The 17812-nt window shown below is 46.4% G+C and overlaps 1 protein-coding gene across 1 annotated transcript in view; it reads right to left on the bottom strand.

Annotated features, from left to right (window-relative positions):
• The window catches only part of FNDC1 (fibronectin type III domain containing 1), a 133249-nt gene that overhangs the window by 111943 nt on the left and 3494 nt on the right, over positions 1-17812 (bottom strand). Inside the window, exons 3-6 of the mRNA XM_010840914.1 lie at positions 16578-16642; positions 733-874; positions 394-557; positions 8-266 (exon numbers count right to left, since the gene is read on the bottom strand). Of these exons, the coding sequence (XP_010839216.1) occupies positions 8-266; positions 394-557; positions 733-874; positions 16578-16642 (630 nt within the window). The remainder of the gene's footprint in view (positions 1-7; positions 267-393; positions 558-732; positions 875-16577; positions 16643-17812) is intronic.

Here is a 17812-nt window from a genome sequence, read left to right as displayed (position 1 = left end):
GGGGTGCCGTCGGGTCCCCGCCGTCGGTATGCGTCTGAGCGCTCTGCGCCGCGCCCGCGCGCCCCTGGCCCCTCGCCGAGAGCTTCCGGCCCCGCGCCCCGGCCGCCGCGCTCCGCACTGAGGCCGCCGGCCGCCGGCCGCGCCTTTTAGCCGCGCGCTGGCTCCCCCTGCCGGCGCGAGGGCGGCGGGGGTGGGGGCCCGAGGCGGGCGGGGCGCGGGGCCGGGGCTCCGGGTGCCCGAGAGCGGCGGAAAACCTCTGGGCGGGTCTGAAAACGCGGGATTGGGGGGCGCCCCGGGCGTCTAATCTTCTCTGGCTTGCTGGCTCAAGAAAGGGCCCGTCACGTCCAGTCGTCGCCAAGCCCAGGTGTGCCCTCTGTCACCTTAAATAAAGACCTTTGGCGTCCCCGGTGGGGACCCTGGCCAGGCTCCTTCACCTCGATCCGCACGCGGCCGTCGCCCCTGCGGCTCACCCCCGCCTTCCCCACACCCGCGTTAGAAAGGGGGTTTCGTGTCCTTGGACACCGCTGCTCCCGGCTGTCTTGTGCGGAGCCGGTGAACTGGGTTCAAAGGAAGCGTTCTGTAAACGCGCAAAGAAAAGCGGAGCGCTTGCCTATTCTCACAAACTCCGATCTCTATGATGATAACACGGCTTAGGGTTCCCCATCCTGATTTCCACCTGTCTGTGGTCAGCTCCCCGCCTGGAAGCGGACTGGGAGCGCCCCTGGAGGCTACCCGGACGTCTGCAGCCGGCCGGTCCTCGCTCCGCGCCCAGGCGCCGGGGTCGCCAGCAGCCTCCTGGCCGTCCTGATGGGGCTGCAGCTCACAACCTGAGGTCGAGGTAGCCCTCCACTGTGACGGCCCCCAGGCCTGTGTCCTTCCGCATAGAGGGAAAGGTTGTCAGACAAATTCTAGACTGATGAAAAAGTGAAACGCAGCGTCTCTTTTCGGAAAGGAAACGCATCCAAGCCATTAAGCCCTGGCAGGTACCTCTTGCCCCCGTGAGCACCCAGCAACGGCAGAATCCTACGGTTTGCCTTTCTGGAAAACTTTCTCCTGGGTCCCCGTGAGGATTCGTTCTTCCTTTATCCCGCAAGGTCTGTGAGCTCCCAGAGCTCTTGTAATTTGCAATCATTTTGATGTGTAATTACTCCCTAGTTTTGACATCTTTCCCCACCGATTCATGGAGCCTTGGTTTTCCGCAGCGCTCCCTCCTCTCTGCTTTTATTTCGGGAACAGTAACCCCTTCCTCTACTCCAAGGGGCTCCGGTGGGGCTCCCCTCTTAACCACCTTCTTTCCCACCCCAAGGATGGGAAAGGATCGCCAAGGATCGTCCAAGGATCGCCGGTGGCCCAAGCCAGGTCAGTCAAATCAGGACTTTTTTCATTGGACTTGGTGAAAAAGTCTGAGGTATGCCCTTCCTCAAAGATGCCCAAGTGGGGGAAAACCAATTAGGGAGAAAGAATTGCCAGGTGGGCAAGTGCACTTCTGAAGATTGCTTCTGGGAGACAAATTTTACTTTAGCTAAGTTGGAGTGGGGTGTCTATCCCACATAACCTATGAGTCCTGACCAGTACCTGCCCCCATCTGTAGGAGTATGAGAATAAAGATTTATATTTACATCCTGTCTGTCCCCCAAAAAGGTCATCACAGTACCAAGCACAGAGTTCAGTTCAGTTCAGCTCAGTTCAGTCGCTCAGTCATGTCTGACTCTTTGTGACCCCATGAACTGCAGCACACCAGGCTTCCCTGTCCTCACCGACTCCCAGAGTTCACTCAAACTCATGTCCATTGAGTCGGTGATGCCATCCAGCTATCTCATCCTCTGTCATCCCCTTCTCCTCCCGCCTTCAACTTTTCCCAGCATCAGAATCTTTTCCAATGAGTCAGTTCTTCACATAAGGTGGCCAAAGTATTGGACTTTCAGCTTCAGCATCAGTCCTTCCAATGAATATTCAGGACTGATTTCCTTTAGGATGGACTGGTTGGATCTCCTTGCAGTCCAAGAGACTCTCAGGAGTCTTCTCCAACACAATTCAAAGGCATTAATTCTTTGGCACTCAGCTTTCTTTATAGTCCAACTCTCACATCCATATATGACTACTGGAAAAACCATAGCTTTGACTAGACTAACTTCCAGGAAATGCTGATTGATCAGTTACCATTCATTTTGTCCATTCAATCAATATTTATTGTGTATCTTCTTCATGCCTGACACAGCTCCAGGCACTGCAGTTCTAAAACACTAAAAACAGCAGTGATTACAAGTTAGCAGGAGATGAGTTTTAGAAGATAAGGAACATCATAGTATGGATGTTGCAGGCCACAGTAAGGGCTTGGGCTTTTATTCTGGGAAGTGGTGCATTGGAGGATTCTGATCATAAGAGTGACTACAAGATTTACATAGAAGCAGGAAGACCAGTAAGGAGGCTCTGATGATCCAGGTGAGGAAAGATGGTGCTTGGACAGAAAGGACAACAATGGAGGGGATGAGAACCAATGAGACTCTGGGAACAGCTTGAAGACACAGGTCGGATGATTCTCTGACTAACTGGATGAGAGGGAATAGAGAAAAAAAGGGAACTGGCAATACCCAAAGTCCTACTGGTCTTACCCTAGTCATTAATTCTCCACTAGGGTGTTTTGTTATTTCAGGATTTCACTTTTGGATTTGGTTTTAATAAAATGATCACAGGAGAAGCAGAAGCTCACAGGGAAGGCTCACCAAAGGGTAGTTTCCTTCCTCTCTCCCTTCCTCCTTCCTTCCTCATGAAATACACATGCATTCACCTGTCTCCCCAGTTTATTAGAGTCACTTTCTTCTGTGGACATTTCAGAGTAAAGTCTAATGCAAAATCACCTCCAACTTTCTATTTTGATGACAACTTTCCATTTTAGATTAGAACAACTGGCCATGGACTGTTCAATAGTAAATGAAATAACTAACTTTTATGAGTCTGAATCCTGATTTGATTACAAACTTGAGTGTGTGTTTAATCTTAAAACTCATAAAAGAAACTTCAAAGTTTTCTCAAGCCTTTTGTTGTTCTTTCGCTAAGTTGTGACTGACTCTTTGCAACCCCATGAACTGCAGCACACCAGGCTTTCTTGTCCTTCACTGTCTCTCGGAGTTTGCTCAAATTCATGTCCATGGAGTTGGTGATGCCATCCAGCCATCTCATCCTCTGTTGCCCCCTTCTCTTCCTGCCCTCAATCTTTCTCAGCATCAGGGTCTTTTCCAATGAGTTGGCTCTTCACATCTGGTGGCCAAAGTTTTGGAGCTTCAGCATCAGTCCTTCCAGTGAATCTTCAGGGTTGATTTCCTTTAGATTGAAAAGGTTGATTTCCTTTAGATTAAAAACCTTTTAAAAGACCTCAAAGCACCTGACCTAAGAACCATGGTCATCTATCCTGAATGTGATCATCTCAAAAATATAAGCTGTCTGAAGTGTCCTTCCTTCTGGTCATTTCTTTGTCAACTCTATTGTTGCAATTGTCCTGAAAGACTTTATTATTTTTTCACATAATTTCTTAAGCTCCTAGTTGTTGCTCTATTTTGTTTAACGAAGTGATGTCATTCTTGGGCTAAGCAGATCATCAGCTATTTAATTATGATCCCTTACTAGCCTGCCTCCAAGTTATTTCTATGGTTTATGCCTAGCTATGCAAATCAGTCTATGTCCACACACCCCATCTCTGGTTCTAGTTAATTTTTTAAATAACCATGCATTCAAAGAGTTCAGCACTCTCTGCACACATTGTTATGGCATTCTTATGTGGCAAAGTAGATTAAAATGCTCTTCTGTTTCATGTGGAGAAATAGAAACCAAGTTCAAATGCCATCCAGGACCAACTCCAGGAGGGTGTTGACAGCGTGTGTCTCAGACTGTCGTCCGACATCAAGTCTTATTCTGGCTTCGGTTTGGCTCGTGGCTCTTTCGTTCCTTTTTAAGCCGTACATTTGCGTGTGTATCTTCACTGTGACGTTGTACAATACCCATTACACAATGGCGATGTGCACACGATGTTTAAAAGACTCGACACAGAAATAGAACGAAGGAGAAGGCGTACTCATGCCTACTTGGGGTGATGTGGAGAGAGCTGCATGCACAACAGACTTGGAGGAAAATATCAGCCTCTTGGTTTCCATAAACAGAGGGGAAAAGGGGAAAGAGAAAAGCAAAGTAAAATAATGCTTCCCCCAGATTTCTGGAGCAGTGACCATTTTGTTCCACGTCCCACAATAACCTCAGAGGCACCACTCTGATTTTACAGAGAGAAAACTAAGGCCCCAAGAGGGCGTGTATCTTGCTCACCCCACTAGTGACCCATGATGGTGAGAGTCCAGCCCACGCATCTGACCCCAAGTGAACACCTTTGCCATGGCACCAAGGTATCACTGTGGCATCTCCATGGCATCCATCAGATTCTCATCAGGACCAATCAGGACCAGATTCTCATCAGGCAGAGAGTGCAAATAAAAATATGTTTGCCTGCCCCGTGTCCCCTACATTTATCAGACACACCTCCTTGTCGTCCAAAAGATGAGAGATCCTTCTGAACCAGCACGTACCAAGACCTGACTACTACATCATTCATCTTCCGGGGTTTGGAAGGTGCTCCTTAAACACACTGTTGTGAATCCATCAATGCCTGACGCTTGCTTCCTCTGCACAGAATTTCTGACTTGTTCCCCCTGCAAGGCAGTGTCAATGCAAGTTCTCCTTCGTACAGATAGCCCAGAACTTTGTGAAACATTAAGGATTAAGACATCAGATATCTAGCCTAGCATAGAAACTGTTAAATATTCTGAGAATGTTTCTATTGCCATGATAGACAAGCCAACAGACCTGTATCATGGGGTCATAAGTCACACCTACTACAAATGGAAGCAGCTAAATATTCCAATTCTGTTCTCTATCTCTTGTCAATGGGCTTAGGGCTTGGGCTACATTGAGGGAAATCATTCATTAATATATTCCTTTGTTGTTGTTGTTGTTCAGTCACTAAGACACGTACAACTCTTTGGGACCCCATGGACTGTAGCATGCCAGGCTCCTCTGTCCTTCACTATCTCCCAGAGTTTGCTCAGATTCATGTCCGTTGAGTCAGTGACACTATCTAACCATTTCATCCTCTGCCACCCCCTTCTTATGCCATCAGTCTTTCCCAGCATCAGGGTCTTTTCCAGTGAGTTGGATCTTTGCACCAAGTGGCCAAAGTATTGGAGCTTCAGCTGCAGCATCAGCCCTTCCAACGGATATTCAAGACTGATTTCCTTTAGGATTGACTGGTTGGATCTCCTTGCAGTCCAAGGGACTCTCAAGAGTCTTCTCCAGCACCACAGTTCATAAGCAACAATTCTTCAATGTGTATTCCTTTATAGGACCTTTATTGAACAGATATTTTTGTGTCGAGTGATGTGTTAGGGTCCGGGGATACAAATGTGGCTGAGACTCAGGCAGCCCTTGCCTCAAAGAGCTCATGCTCCAGGTCAAAGAGGAACAAGTTGCAATCCAGAGCGCCGTGATCTTAGATCACAGAGCTCACAGGAGTTGTTCTCAGTGTTGCCTCTCTCTGTGCTGCGCTTATTCGCTCAGTCATGTTCAACTCTTTGTGACCCCATGGACTGTAGCCCGCCAGGCTCCTCTGTCCATGAGATTCTCCAGGCAAGAATACTGGAGTGGGTTGCCATGCCCTCCTCCAGGGATCTTCCAGACCCAGGAATCGAACCCAGGTCTCCCGCATTGCAGGCGGATTCTTTACTGTCTGAGCCACCAGGGAAGCCCTGCCTCTCTGTACCCTTACCTTATTTTCTTTTCTCCCCAGTGCTTTAAACCCTGAGTGTGCATTCCATAGGCAGACATCAGGTGCATCCACTCTAATTCTGTGTGATTGAAGGAGCCTGGTTGTGGGGAGGTGTTAATAAATTGGGGTGAAACAAGGGCTCAAAAAGTATCATCTTCGAGTTGCAGTTGGCAGTTTCAGAAGTTGGCCCAGGCCGTGTGCTAAGAAAACACGTATCTGGCCACCTTCCACCTGCCTTTGCCTGACCCCATCTCATACCCATGACTGAACAGTTACCCAAAGATATTTCAGGCTTGGTATTTTGTATTTCTGCTTTTTTTTCTGTCCAGTTTTCTGAAAGACTGCATTCCATTTATTCCAAATGCTAGTGGCTTAAAGCAACACTCACAGAGTGCTCTTCATAGTATCTGTGGGTCGGGAATCTGGAAGCAGCTTGGTGGGGCAAACACGCCCTCTGGCAGGTGGACTGAGGAGCCGCACCCCTCACGATCCACCCCCGTCTTGGCTCTGATACCCACTAGATGTGGATGCTGCTACCAGACAGGGGCTCATTCATCCATTCAAGCCTAAATTATCCATTCAAGATTGAAAATGTCAAGTTGTTTAGACTGTGATGTGCGTAAGGGATTAAGCAATACAGTTTTGAAGGCAGGACACGGGTGGTAACAGAAGGATGTAAAGGCAGCACTGGGGCGTTTGGATTTGCTCTGAAGGCCAGAGGAGGGCACTAAACAGAAAGTGCGCCAGCTGATCCGCACGCACTCACTGTGCGGCACAAGAGAGACAACCCGGGCGGTACTGTCCAGTGGCAAGCAATACAGTCTTACAGGGGTTATGCTATAAAAGCAGAATTGCACTCCAGAAAGATGGATCGGGCAAACGGATTGGATGGGGAGGGACTCAAGGCAGAGTGGCAGCAAGGAGGCTACTGACACAATCCAGGAGAGAAAGCATAAGGGCCTGGGTGAGGGTTTCAGGAAAGAGGTAAATGCATAGAGAGGATACTGTGAGAATTAACAGAGTGTGGTATAGGGTGATGGAAAAGAAGCTTTTATGGGGCCCAAGATTAATCTTTGGGCTTAAAGAAAGGCAGAGATTAAATCCAAGTGCCCCCAACCACTACAGCAGCCTAGGGTTAGAGATATCTTCCATCTCTACAAAACAAACACAGAACCTCTCCAAACAAAAGTGCACCCCAAACACCCTGAGAAGAGTCAACAGAAACAAGACTTAGGCTGCCTAGTACTTTAGATATTAGATTATTAGATTCAAAATGTTAAATGATTATACATGATATCATGTATAAGAAGTTAAAATAAAAAATAAATAATGATTTGATCAATAGCCAAAACAACTCATAAATGAAAGACAATTCCATGGATAATAAAAGCTGAGTGGATAGTTAAACAGCAGATTAGAAACAGTAGAAGAGACGATTAGAGAAGTAGAAGACTGGTCAGAAGAAGTTACCAAGATTGCAGCACATGGACACAAAGAGAGGGATCACACCAAGAAAGAGAGCACCTACAAAGGGCCAAGTCGAGGAGCAGTCTTAACAACAGGAGCCGAAGATGGGGAATAATATCTCTAGACTTTGAGAGAAAATGACCTCAAGTCTAGAATTGTGTGCCTAGCAAAATTATCTTTCAAGAATCAAATCAAATAAAGGTGTTTTCAGACAAATAAAAAGGAAACAAGGCACAAATAAGAGTAAATAGGAGTTAGGAAAAGAAGACACCATTGCATAAACAGCAAATATTAAAAGCAAAAGAAAATACTATGAATTATACAATTGTTTTATCTGTTCATCATAATTACTTGATCTCATAAATATAATGGTAGTACATTTGAAAACTTACATGAAATAGATTCCTGGAAAACTATCTTACTAAACTTGACTCAGGAAGAAAGAGAAGGTCCAAATGGTCCTACTGAAACAATTATTAGAGGAATTTAATCAGTTGTTTAAAATCTTCCTGTAAAGAAAATAGCAAGGTCAGCCAATTTTATGAGCAAATTCTACATAACTTTCAAGGAAAAATGGTTCCTATCTTCTAGATAGAAAATGAGGAGCTGCTCCTCCAGAAGAATTCCATGAGGTTATATAACCTTAATGTCAAAACTAGACAAAAATGAAGTGATAAGAGAAAATTAAAGACATTGTAATGGATAAACATTGATACAAAAATCCTAAGAAACATTAAAATACCAAATCTGGTCAAGCATAAAAACAAAAATATATCTTGTCCAAATATGCTCCATCCCAGGGATTCAGGGGGAGGTTTAACATTAGGATAAATATTGTCATTCAGTTGCTATGTCGTGTCCGACTCTTTCCAGCCCCATGGACTGCAGCCCACGAGGCTCCTCCATCCTTCACTATCGTCCAGATAAATATAATCTATCACACTAGATTAGAGGAGAAAGAACATATGCTCTTCTTATCTGACTCAGAAAAAAGTATTAGATAAAACTTAATATCCCTTCATTTATTAAAGTCTTAAGAAACTCAAAACACAAGGCAGAGTCCATAAACTGATGAATATAAAGATCCTCTCGGAGTTACCCAGTTTTCCTGGGTCTCTCCCACAAACACATGCTATTAAATTTTTGCCTGATTTCCTCTTGTTTAAAAAAAAGAAAAACTCCACACAGCAAACACCTTCCTTGATTATGAAATATAAGAAGCATGGGGTTTCCATTCTCATCAGCTCTCTATACAGGCAGACTTGGCAACTAACCTTTATCTATTTCAGGCACTTGGCAATTCCTCGGCTGTCAGTTGCACTGCTTGTCATGTGAAAGGCAGTCTTTTCCCCGTATCTTAGTAACAAGACAACACAACTTCATCGCCCAAGTGATCCTCCTTTCTAAGATCCTATATAACACACAGCGGTCATCAATTTAATTTTGCTTTGTATATTCACATACAGTTACCATACTGGCTGTCAAATATTTTGAATAGTACTCCAGCTCTTACGCAAAACCTTGCAAAGCCCTGTGCCAGCATTATAATTCTCTCTCCTCTGGACATTTTCCATTATTCTCTAAATTTCAAAAAAAGTAGGTGGAGAGAGGAGAGGAGATAAAGTCAAATGTGCTTTTCCCCTATTCATGCTGCAGAATGTTTCAAGAAGTTGATGGTGGGCATAACTTCAATTTCTGCATACTCTCCCTGGTACATCCAATTCCTGGTCGTTAAGTTCTCAATATTGTTCAATTTTATTTATGGTTCCCATTATCCATAAATCACCTGGGGCAATGAACCCCACGTGTATTGCTTTTAGTGATGGAATTTGCCCACATGGAGGATCTGATTTTTTTTCATATGCCTTCAAATTCATATGCCTTCTGCTTCTACAGACAGTTTTCTTAATATACATTTAAAATAAGAATAAAGTAATTGGCAAACATGATGTGAATTAGAGGAACTTTTTGTACAATACTTGCCTGTTTTTTTGCTGATACTTGATGATTATGTCATTGTTTACAGTTGCTAAGGTGACCATGTGAGAATATTCAGTTTTGGAATACTTCAAGTCCAAGTTTGTGGTTCATATCCTTTGTGAATCACTCCACTTACAAATAAAATTAATTTGACCCTGGGCCATTTCATCAGCTACACTTCTGGCAAGATAATACAAGCCTGTCGCATTCTAGAAATAATAAATAAGTTATTTATTGGCCAACCCATTGGAGAAAGTGACATTTCACTTACTTGTTTGGAAATAAAATCACTCTATCAGGAAATCAAAGTGGCACTGTGTCAGAAAAACTGAGTAACACCACACAACTGTTCAAAGAAAATCAAAATGAAGCCCCAAAGCCTCCAACTGTTGGTGGAAGTTTAAACTGTTACTTAAGCTTGGAAAGCAACTAGAAGCATTTGTCAAAACATTAAATACACATATTCTATTATTGACAAACAAGAAAGACATGCCCAGGCTAGATTTGAAAGAAAAACAAGAAAATATAGTGTTAGCAGAATAGGATTAATAACAAGTTCTTGCTTTTGAACTGTGGTGCTGGAGAAGACTCTTGAGAGTCGCTTGGACTGCAAGGAGATCCAACCAATCAATCCTAAAGGAAATCGACCCTGAATATTCATTAGAAAGACTGATGCTGAAGCTGAAACTCCAATACTTTGGTCACCTGATGGGAAGAGCTGACTCATTGGAAAAGACCCTGATGCTGGGCAAGATTGAGGGCAGGAGGAGAAGGGGATGGCAGAGGATGAGATGGTTGGATGGCATCACCGACTCAGTGGATATGAGTTTGAGCAAGCTCTGGGAGTTGATGACGGACAGGGAAGCCTGGCGTGCCCTAGTCCATGGGGTCACAAAGAGTCGGACACGACTGAGGGACTGGAAAACAACAAAAACGGGACAGTAGAGCCTTAGGGCAGAAACATTTAGGCAGATTCTTTAAGGTACCCCTTTTGGCACAGATCATCCCCACCCGTTTTCCATTTTTTGTGTTTCCCAGGAGGCAGTACCTGATTGGCTTGGTTGGGTCACATGACTTCACCTCCCCACAAGAGAACAGGATGCCAAGCTTCTTCCCCAGACAGGGCAGGCACGGCCCCTGCTGTATTTGCTTTTAAATAACAGCAGAAGACAAACATTTGAGGTGTTTTCTTAATACATCTCCATTTCCCCAAAGGAAAACAGGGATGCTATTATCAGAAAGAAAGAGAATGAAGGCTTCAGTTCAGTTCAGTCGCTCAGTCTTGTCCGACTCTTTGCGACCCCAAGGACTGCAGCACGCCAGGCCTCCCTGTCCATCACCAACTCAAACTCATGTCCATTGAGTCGGTGATGCCATCCAACGATCTCATCCTCTGACGTCCCCTTCTCCTCCCGCCTTCAATGAATGAAGGGTCAGAAGATCAAAACACACCAGATCAACCTGAGTTCTGTGACAGCAGCTCCATGTCAGTCATCCGTCCAGAGAATCTATTCGTAGGTGTCACGGAGATGGTAAACAATATTTTTGCAATACTATTCTTAATAGTAGTTAATACAAATAATAGGAATAAAAGACTGGTTCAAGATTGTAAATCCAGACCCCAGAATTCCAGGCAGCAAAGAAAATCAATGGATTGAAATGAGACTGACTCAGGGTGATGTCTCATACATGCTGGTAAGTGACTAGAGGATATTTCAAAAGAGTGTGGAAAGTATAATAATGGTGATGTAAAAAAAAATTGTTAAGATGTATATGGAATAGGGAAGCCTCACAAGATTTGATAAGAAGATGACTTTATTTTTGTCTTCCACTCTTCAAAATGTCTGCAGTGAGATCAGGTCTTCTTCTGTCTCAGGGGGAAGACTCAGGCAGGGTTATGACTTCTGTGAACTCTCAGTCTCTGTCTCTCTGTGTGTGCCTGTCTGTCCGTCTGTGTGTATTTCTTTCTCTCTCTCACACACACACACACACGAGTGAGTGAAGTCTCTCAGTCGTGTCCAACTCTTTGTGACCCCATGGACTGTAGCCCACCAGGCTCCTCTGTCCATGGGATTTTCCAGGCAGGAGTACTGGAGTGGGTTGACATTTCCTTCTCCAGGGGATCTTCCGACCCAGGGATCGAACCCAGGTCTCCCGCATTGTAGGCAGACGCGTTACCGTCTGAGCCACCAGGGAAGTCCACACACATATACACACACCCTAATCAAAGCTTATGTGTGTATATGTATACCTGCGTGCACATGCACACCTGCACGCACAGTCTCTCAGTCGTGTCCAACTCTTTGTGACCCCATGGACTGTAGCCTGCCAGGCTCCTCTGTCCATGGGATTTCCCAGCCAGAATACCCCTCCAGGGATCTTCCTGACCCAGGGGTCAAACCCACCTCTCCCTCAGCTTCTGCACTAGCCAGCAGATTCTTTACCACCGAGCCACCTGAAAAGCCCATGTATGTATATAAAGTTGTTTAAAACAATGTGGAAGGACACAGTCTGTATCCACCAGGGGCCTGGAATTAGAAGAGAATTTGTCTGAACAGACTACTTATAAAAGGGAGGGAAGAATTTGGGGGAAAGAATGGGGTTTAATGCAGAACCAACAAGAGCAGGGAACCATGGAGCCCCAGGGACCTGGAGAAGGTGGCTTTTGGAGAAGTCAACTTCTGGCATTTGGTGGAGATGCAACCAACCCACAGTGACCCAACAGGGAGGAAACGGGGAGGAGTAAAAACCGTGCCATCAGCACTTCCCACCCTCCAGCCTCCTCCTGGCGCCTCCAATCAAAGGCTGGAGAGTAAAGCAGTGGTCCCCACCTCCAGGATCTAGTGCCTGAGGTACAGCAGACATAATAATAACAGAAATCAAGTGCACGATAAATGGGATGTGCTTGAATCATCCTGACACCATCCCTCCCTTGCCCAGTCCATGGAAAAACTGTCTTCCATGAAGCTGGTCTCTGGTGCTGAAAAGGTTGCGGATGGCTGCCCTACATTACTCAGTAAGTGCTCACCAGCATTTAGAGCTAAGGAAATCTCAGTGACATGTATAGCTAAGCATAGGCCATTCAGAGCTCTACACGGGAGTGTGGCAGAGACAGCTGAAACCCACCCCCTGCTGTAGCAGAACAATGACCCCCAAAGATGTCCTTATCTCCTGAACCTATGAATGTGACACCTTGCCGAGAGAAAACAGATCCTGCAGGTGTGATTAACTAAGAATCTGGCGATGCGGGAACTATTCTGGATTAGTTACTTGGGCCCAATGTGATGAAGAGGTCCTTAAAAATGGAAAAAGGAGGCAGAAAGTCAGAGAATGATGTATGACAGGGGAAGCAGAGATCAGAGTGATGCGATCATAAAACAGGGAATGTGTACGGCCTCTAGAGACTGAGAAAGATTATTCCATTGAGCTTCCAGAAGGAGTGGACCTCTGCCAAAACCCTGATCCTCAGACCCCCTTCCAGCTTCTCCGACCCCTGGGCCAGAGTGACTAGCTGAGTGACAAAGGGCCCAGACCCCGCAGGGCCCCATACCATCAAGGTCTGAAGCCCGGAAAATGGATACAGCTTCCAGTGTTGGTCCTTGGCTTCCAACTTGCTCTTGGTTTCCAAGATTTTACATCCATCTTAAGTTCCCTGCTGCCTGCCTTTCAGACTTCAAGCTCTAGCATCACACATAGGCAACAGTTCCAGAAAGATCATTGCAGTAGCTCCACGACTGCCTGTGGTCAAAGGTCAAATCTCTATAACTGAGATTTATGTATCTATATATCTATTACTCTATCTATCTGTACGTGTGTGTAGTTCTATATCTATAGATGGGCGTCCATAAGTATACAGACAGATGCTAGACAGACAGACCGGGAGATATAGTTATCTCCCCTAGAGGGTCTGCTTCTCTGCTCAAACCCTGACTGACACAAGGGGCTTGTCAACAAGTCATTGTCAATATCACTGTTGACATTATCCATCATAAAAGCCTTGGTTTTCTCAGGTTGTGCTCTATACTAGCCAAAGTCCTTAAAAAGAGTCATCTATTTCCTATTCTTAATAATTAGCAAGGCAAATAACATCCACCTTATACTACCAAGGCAATAGCACCCCACTCCAGTACTTTGCCTGGAAAATCCTGTGGATGGAGGAGCCTGGTAGGCTGCAGTCCATGGAGTAGCTAAGAGTCGGGCACGACTGAGCAACTTCCCTTTCACTTTTCACTTTCATGCATTGGAGAAGGAAATGGCAACCCACTCCAGTGTTCTTGCCTGGAGAATCCCAGGGATGGGGAGCCTGGTGGGCTGCCGTCTGTGGGGTCACACAGAGTCGGACACGACTGAAGTGACTTAGCAGCAGCAGCAGTATATACTACCAATAGGAAAAGAACTTCGTAACAGAAGTCCCTTAACGAACCAGTGTCTGACACACCCACCTTTCATCCATGAAGGAAAGACAAGGAGGAATAACTATCTGGGCAAACGGGTCCCTCACCCTTTTCTACCTTGAAGAGGTCACAGGGCCATCATAGCTCTGGGCCAGATCAGGAACTCAGTAAGTAGGATGCCTTTATGTGCATAAGAACTAAATCCTTTGAATATTTTGCTGTGAAAGGGCTGACCTCCCTCTGCTTTGTTAGACAAAACTCTTGTGATTAGTTCTAACCAGGCTTGAATTGGGGATTACCTGGCCTTGGACAAGCTGAAAAGTGGAGCAAGTCCAAGCAAAGCAGACCTCGAGGGGGTGATTTTTGCACAGGATTTTTCCTACTTGTTGGTTTAACCAACTCTTTAACGTCCCTGAAGGTCTAAGATAGACTTTCTAGAACACACACGCATTGCAGAGCCTCCTTGCACCCATTGAAGTGTCATATGCTCAACGTAACAGCTGCCCTCAGCATCATCGATTGGGCGCTTGTCCCCGTGTTGGTGCTGCATATGGATCTCAATTCTTCTTTTCTGTAGGTCACCTGGATTTCTGTTTTGATGCCTCCTCCTATCAAGATGAAGGGTCATAATCTCAGTTGCTGCTGCTAAGTCACTTCAGTCGTGTCCCACTCTGTGTGACCCCAGAGACGGCAGGCCACCAGGCTCCTCTGTCCCTGGGATTCTCCAGGCAAGTAGACTGGAGTGGGTTGCCATTTCCTTCTCCAATGCGTGAAAGTGAAGTCGCTCAGTCGTGTCTGACTCCTAGCGACCCCATGGACTGCAGCCTACCAGGCTCCTCTGTCCATGGGATTTTCCAGGCAAGAGTACTGGAGTGGGGTGATAATCTCAGTTAACTCCCCTCATTTCCGGAAGTTTAGGAAGCTCAGAGGCTGCACCGTCTATGGGAAGATGCCACCTGGCTGTTTCATCTAACCTCACGAGGGCCCACTGAGACGTCTCACATCCCTGACACACCATCCTTCATACTAGTGGGTCTTCCTGTGAGTTCTGCACCACACTTGGGACACAGGGACCACTTGGCTCCTCCAGCACTCCACAGGTGGGAGTGAAACAGGAGGGAAGTGCGCAGGCCACAGCCTTAAAAAGAATGACATAGCCATAGGACATGACAGAAACTGGTTAGAACCAACTAGGTCCAAGATGGCAGAAGATCTGACTTCTCGGAGAAGACAATGGCACCCCACTCCAGTACTCTTGCCTGGAAAATCCCATGGATGGAGGGGCCTGGTGGGCTGCAGTCCATGGGGTCGCTAGGAGTCGGACACGACTGAGCGACTTCACTTTATTTTTTCACTTTCATGCACTGGAGAAGGAAATGGCAACCCACTCCAGTGTTCTTGCCTGGAGAATCCCAGGGACGGGGGAGCCTGGTGGGCCGCCGTCTATGGGGTCACACAGAGTCGGACACAACTGAAGCAACTTAGCAGCAGCAGCAGCAGCAGACCTCGAGCCTCATTGTAATACTTTAGCTAAATGACACTCCCCCCGCACCCCCAGTGCCATGACAGTTCTGAGGCTGACTATAGTAGGCCTATGGGGAAGGAAATGGCACCCCACTCCAGTACTCTTGCCTGGAGAATCCCTTGGACAGAGGAGCCTGGTGGGCTACAGTCCTTGGGGTCGCAGAGTCGGACACGACTGAGCAGCTGACACACACACAGTAACCAAAAAGTGGGCAGTGGTCCCTTTCTGGAAATCCCTGCTCCTTTCCCAAGAGAGTTGGAATCATTTTCCTACTCATTAGCCTATAAAGTTACCCAGCCCATAAAAACTAACCACGCCGTACTTCGGGCTCTCTCACCTGAGATGGCCCACGCTCTGTCTGTGAAGTGTGTTTCTTTCTAAATAAATCTACTTTTTACCTATCACTTTGCCTCGCAATGAATTCCTTCTGTGACATCAAGAACCTGAGCTTAAGTCCAGACACCAGGTGTGAGAGCTCAATTAAAAGCCCGTGGTTCAAGTCCCCACCTGGATTGCATGCTTTCCGGAAGGACAGATGGCAAACAATGACTGGAGAGGAAAGCAAAAGACGGGCAAATGCGTCTCAAGTTATATCCTGCCCCCAAGTCTTATGGAATTTTATTCTGTATGCCGTGTGTGTGTGTGTGTGTGTGTGTGTGTGTGTGTATACGCATGCTCAGTTGTGTCCGACTCTCTGTGGCCCGTGGAATTTTCCAGGCAGGAATACTGGAGTGGGTTGCCATTTCCTGCTCCAGGGGATCTTACTGACCCAGGGAGCAAGCCCATATCTCTTGCATCTCCTGCATCTGCAGACGGGTCCTTTACCCACTGTGCCACCTGGGAAGCCCGTGCTTTACATGTCCCAAACAAGATTTTGATTCCCTCCAGGCCATCAGCTGTGCCTTATAGCTCTACATGTCCTTACTGGCCAGCAGAGGACCAACCAATGCATTTTTAACTTTGACCATAATCCTGTGTAGATTACATATACTTAGGTATGTCTGATGCTTTCACCATGCAGGGACCTGTGACTAGCAGAATACTCCAGATGTGGACCCCATGGTGAAGACTCATGTGCAAGAAATGTGCTGACTGTGAAACTAGTTCTCCCAGGGCCAACTGGGAAGTGTGGAAGGCAAGATAGGGGTGGGGGAGGGGGCGGGCCAGCAAAGGCTCAGCCTCAAGCCATCACACACAGGGGCTCGCTGCAGCCTGATCCCTCAGAGAAACCTCGGAGGATAAATGACACCTCAGGGTGGTCCCACAGGAGCCACGGAGCTGGGTCTGTGAGTATCAGGGCTAAGCTGCTCCCATAGCCAAGGGCAATCCTTTAAAAAGTGTCAGGAAGCCCACAGGCATGGAGGGAAAGGATCCAAGAGGATGTGAGCAGAGCCTGGGCACTGACCTGACAGGGGGAGCGAGAACTTCTGAAAGCAAGTACCGACACTGAAGCGCTCCACGGCTCAGTGGCTGTGAATGTAAGACAAACAGAGGGAGAGAAGAAACTGCTTAAAACACTTCAGACAAGGGTGTGCACCCCTCCAGTTCACTGAGATCTTTTCATGTATCATGTCAGCAGTACTGTGACTTTTTGAGCCATGGATTCGAGCCAAGAATTTATCAACTAAAACTGCAAAATGTCACATAACGCAAATCATGGTTGTCAACACACACAATGTCAGCTGGCAAGTGCTAGGACACAAAGTAGAGAAAGAATTTTATCTGTAATTCAATTTACAGGAAATTGGAAATATTGATAGTATGTAAATAATATTTATTCATGAAGATATGATACATAGTTTAAGAAAAAAAAAACTGGTCTCATAAAAAATTCTGGAATTCTTTTACAATATTTTATCTCTAATATTTTAAAGGAGCACTTTTTCTAGATAACTTGGAAAAGTTGGAGAGAAGACTATTACTCCTAACTTTGAAACACCTTTTTCCTAATTTAGAACAATGGTTCTCAAAGTGATATCAGGGTGCTTCCAGGTCAGCAGCAACAGGTCATCCGAAAGCCTGTTAGAAATAAAGGTTCTCAGGCCCCACCCCAGACCTGAAAAGTGAAAGTCTGTCAGTCAGTCCTTGGGATTCTCCAGGCCAGACAGGATTGAGTAGCCTTTCCCTTCTCCTTGGAGAAGGCAATGGCAAGCCACTCCAGTACTCTTGCCTAGAAAATCCCATGGATGGAGGATCCTGGTAGGCTGCAGGGGATCTTCCCAACTCAGGGATCGAACCCAAGTCTCCTGCATTGCAGGCAGATTCTTTACCAGCTGAGCCACCAGGAAAGCCCAGACCTACAGTCATAAATGCTGAGGGCTGGGAAAGCCTGTAGGGGGAGCTGTCACCCCCCACCATAAGTTTAACACACTGCCTTATTATTGGGCTTCCCAGTTGGCACAGTGGTAAAAAATCTGCCTGCCGATGCAGGAGATCCAAGAAACAGAGGTTCGATCCCTGGGTTGGGAAGATCCTCTCGAGGAGGAAACAGCAACCCACCCCAGTATTCTTGCCTGGAAAATTCCGTGGATAGAGGAGCCTGGCAGGTTACAATCCGTGGGGTCACAAAGAGTCAGACACGACAGAGCACGCGCACGCATACTTAGTACTGGATACATAAGCTGTTTCCAGCACTTCACT

This window comes from Bison bison, unplaced genomic scaffold, assembly GCF_000754665.1.
Source record: "Bison bison bison isolate TAMUID 2011002044 unplaced genomic scaffold, Bison_UMD1.0 scf7180017864148, whole genome shotgun sequence".
NCBI classification, from domain to species: Eukaryota; Metazoa; Chordata; class Mammalia; order Artiodactyla; family Bovidae; genus Bison; species Bison bison.
The sequence above is the reverse complement of the archived record's forward strand: the minus strand, read 5'-3'. Positions and strand labels throughout refer to the sequence as shown.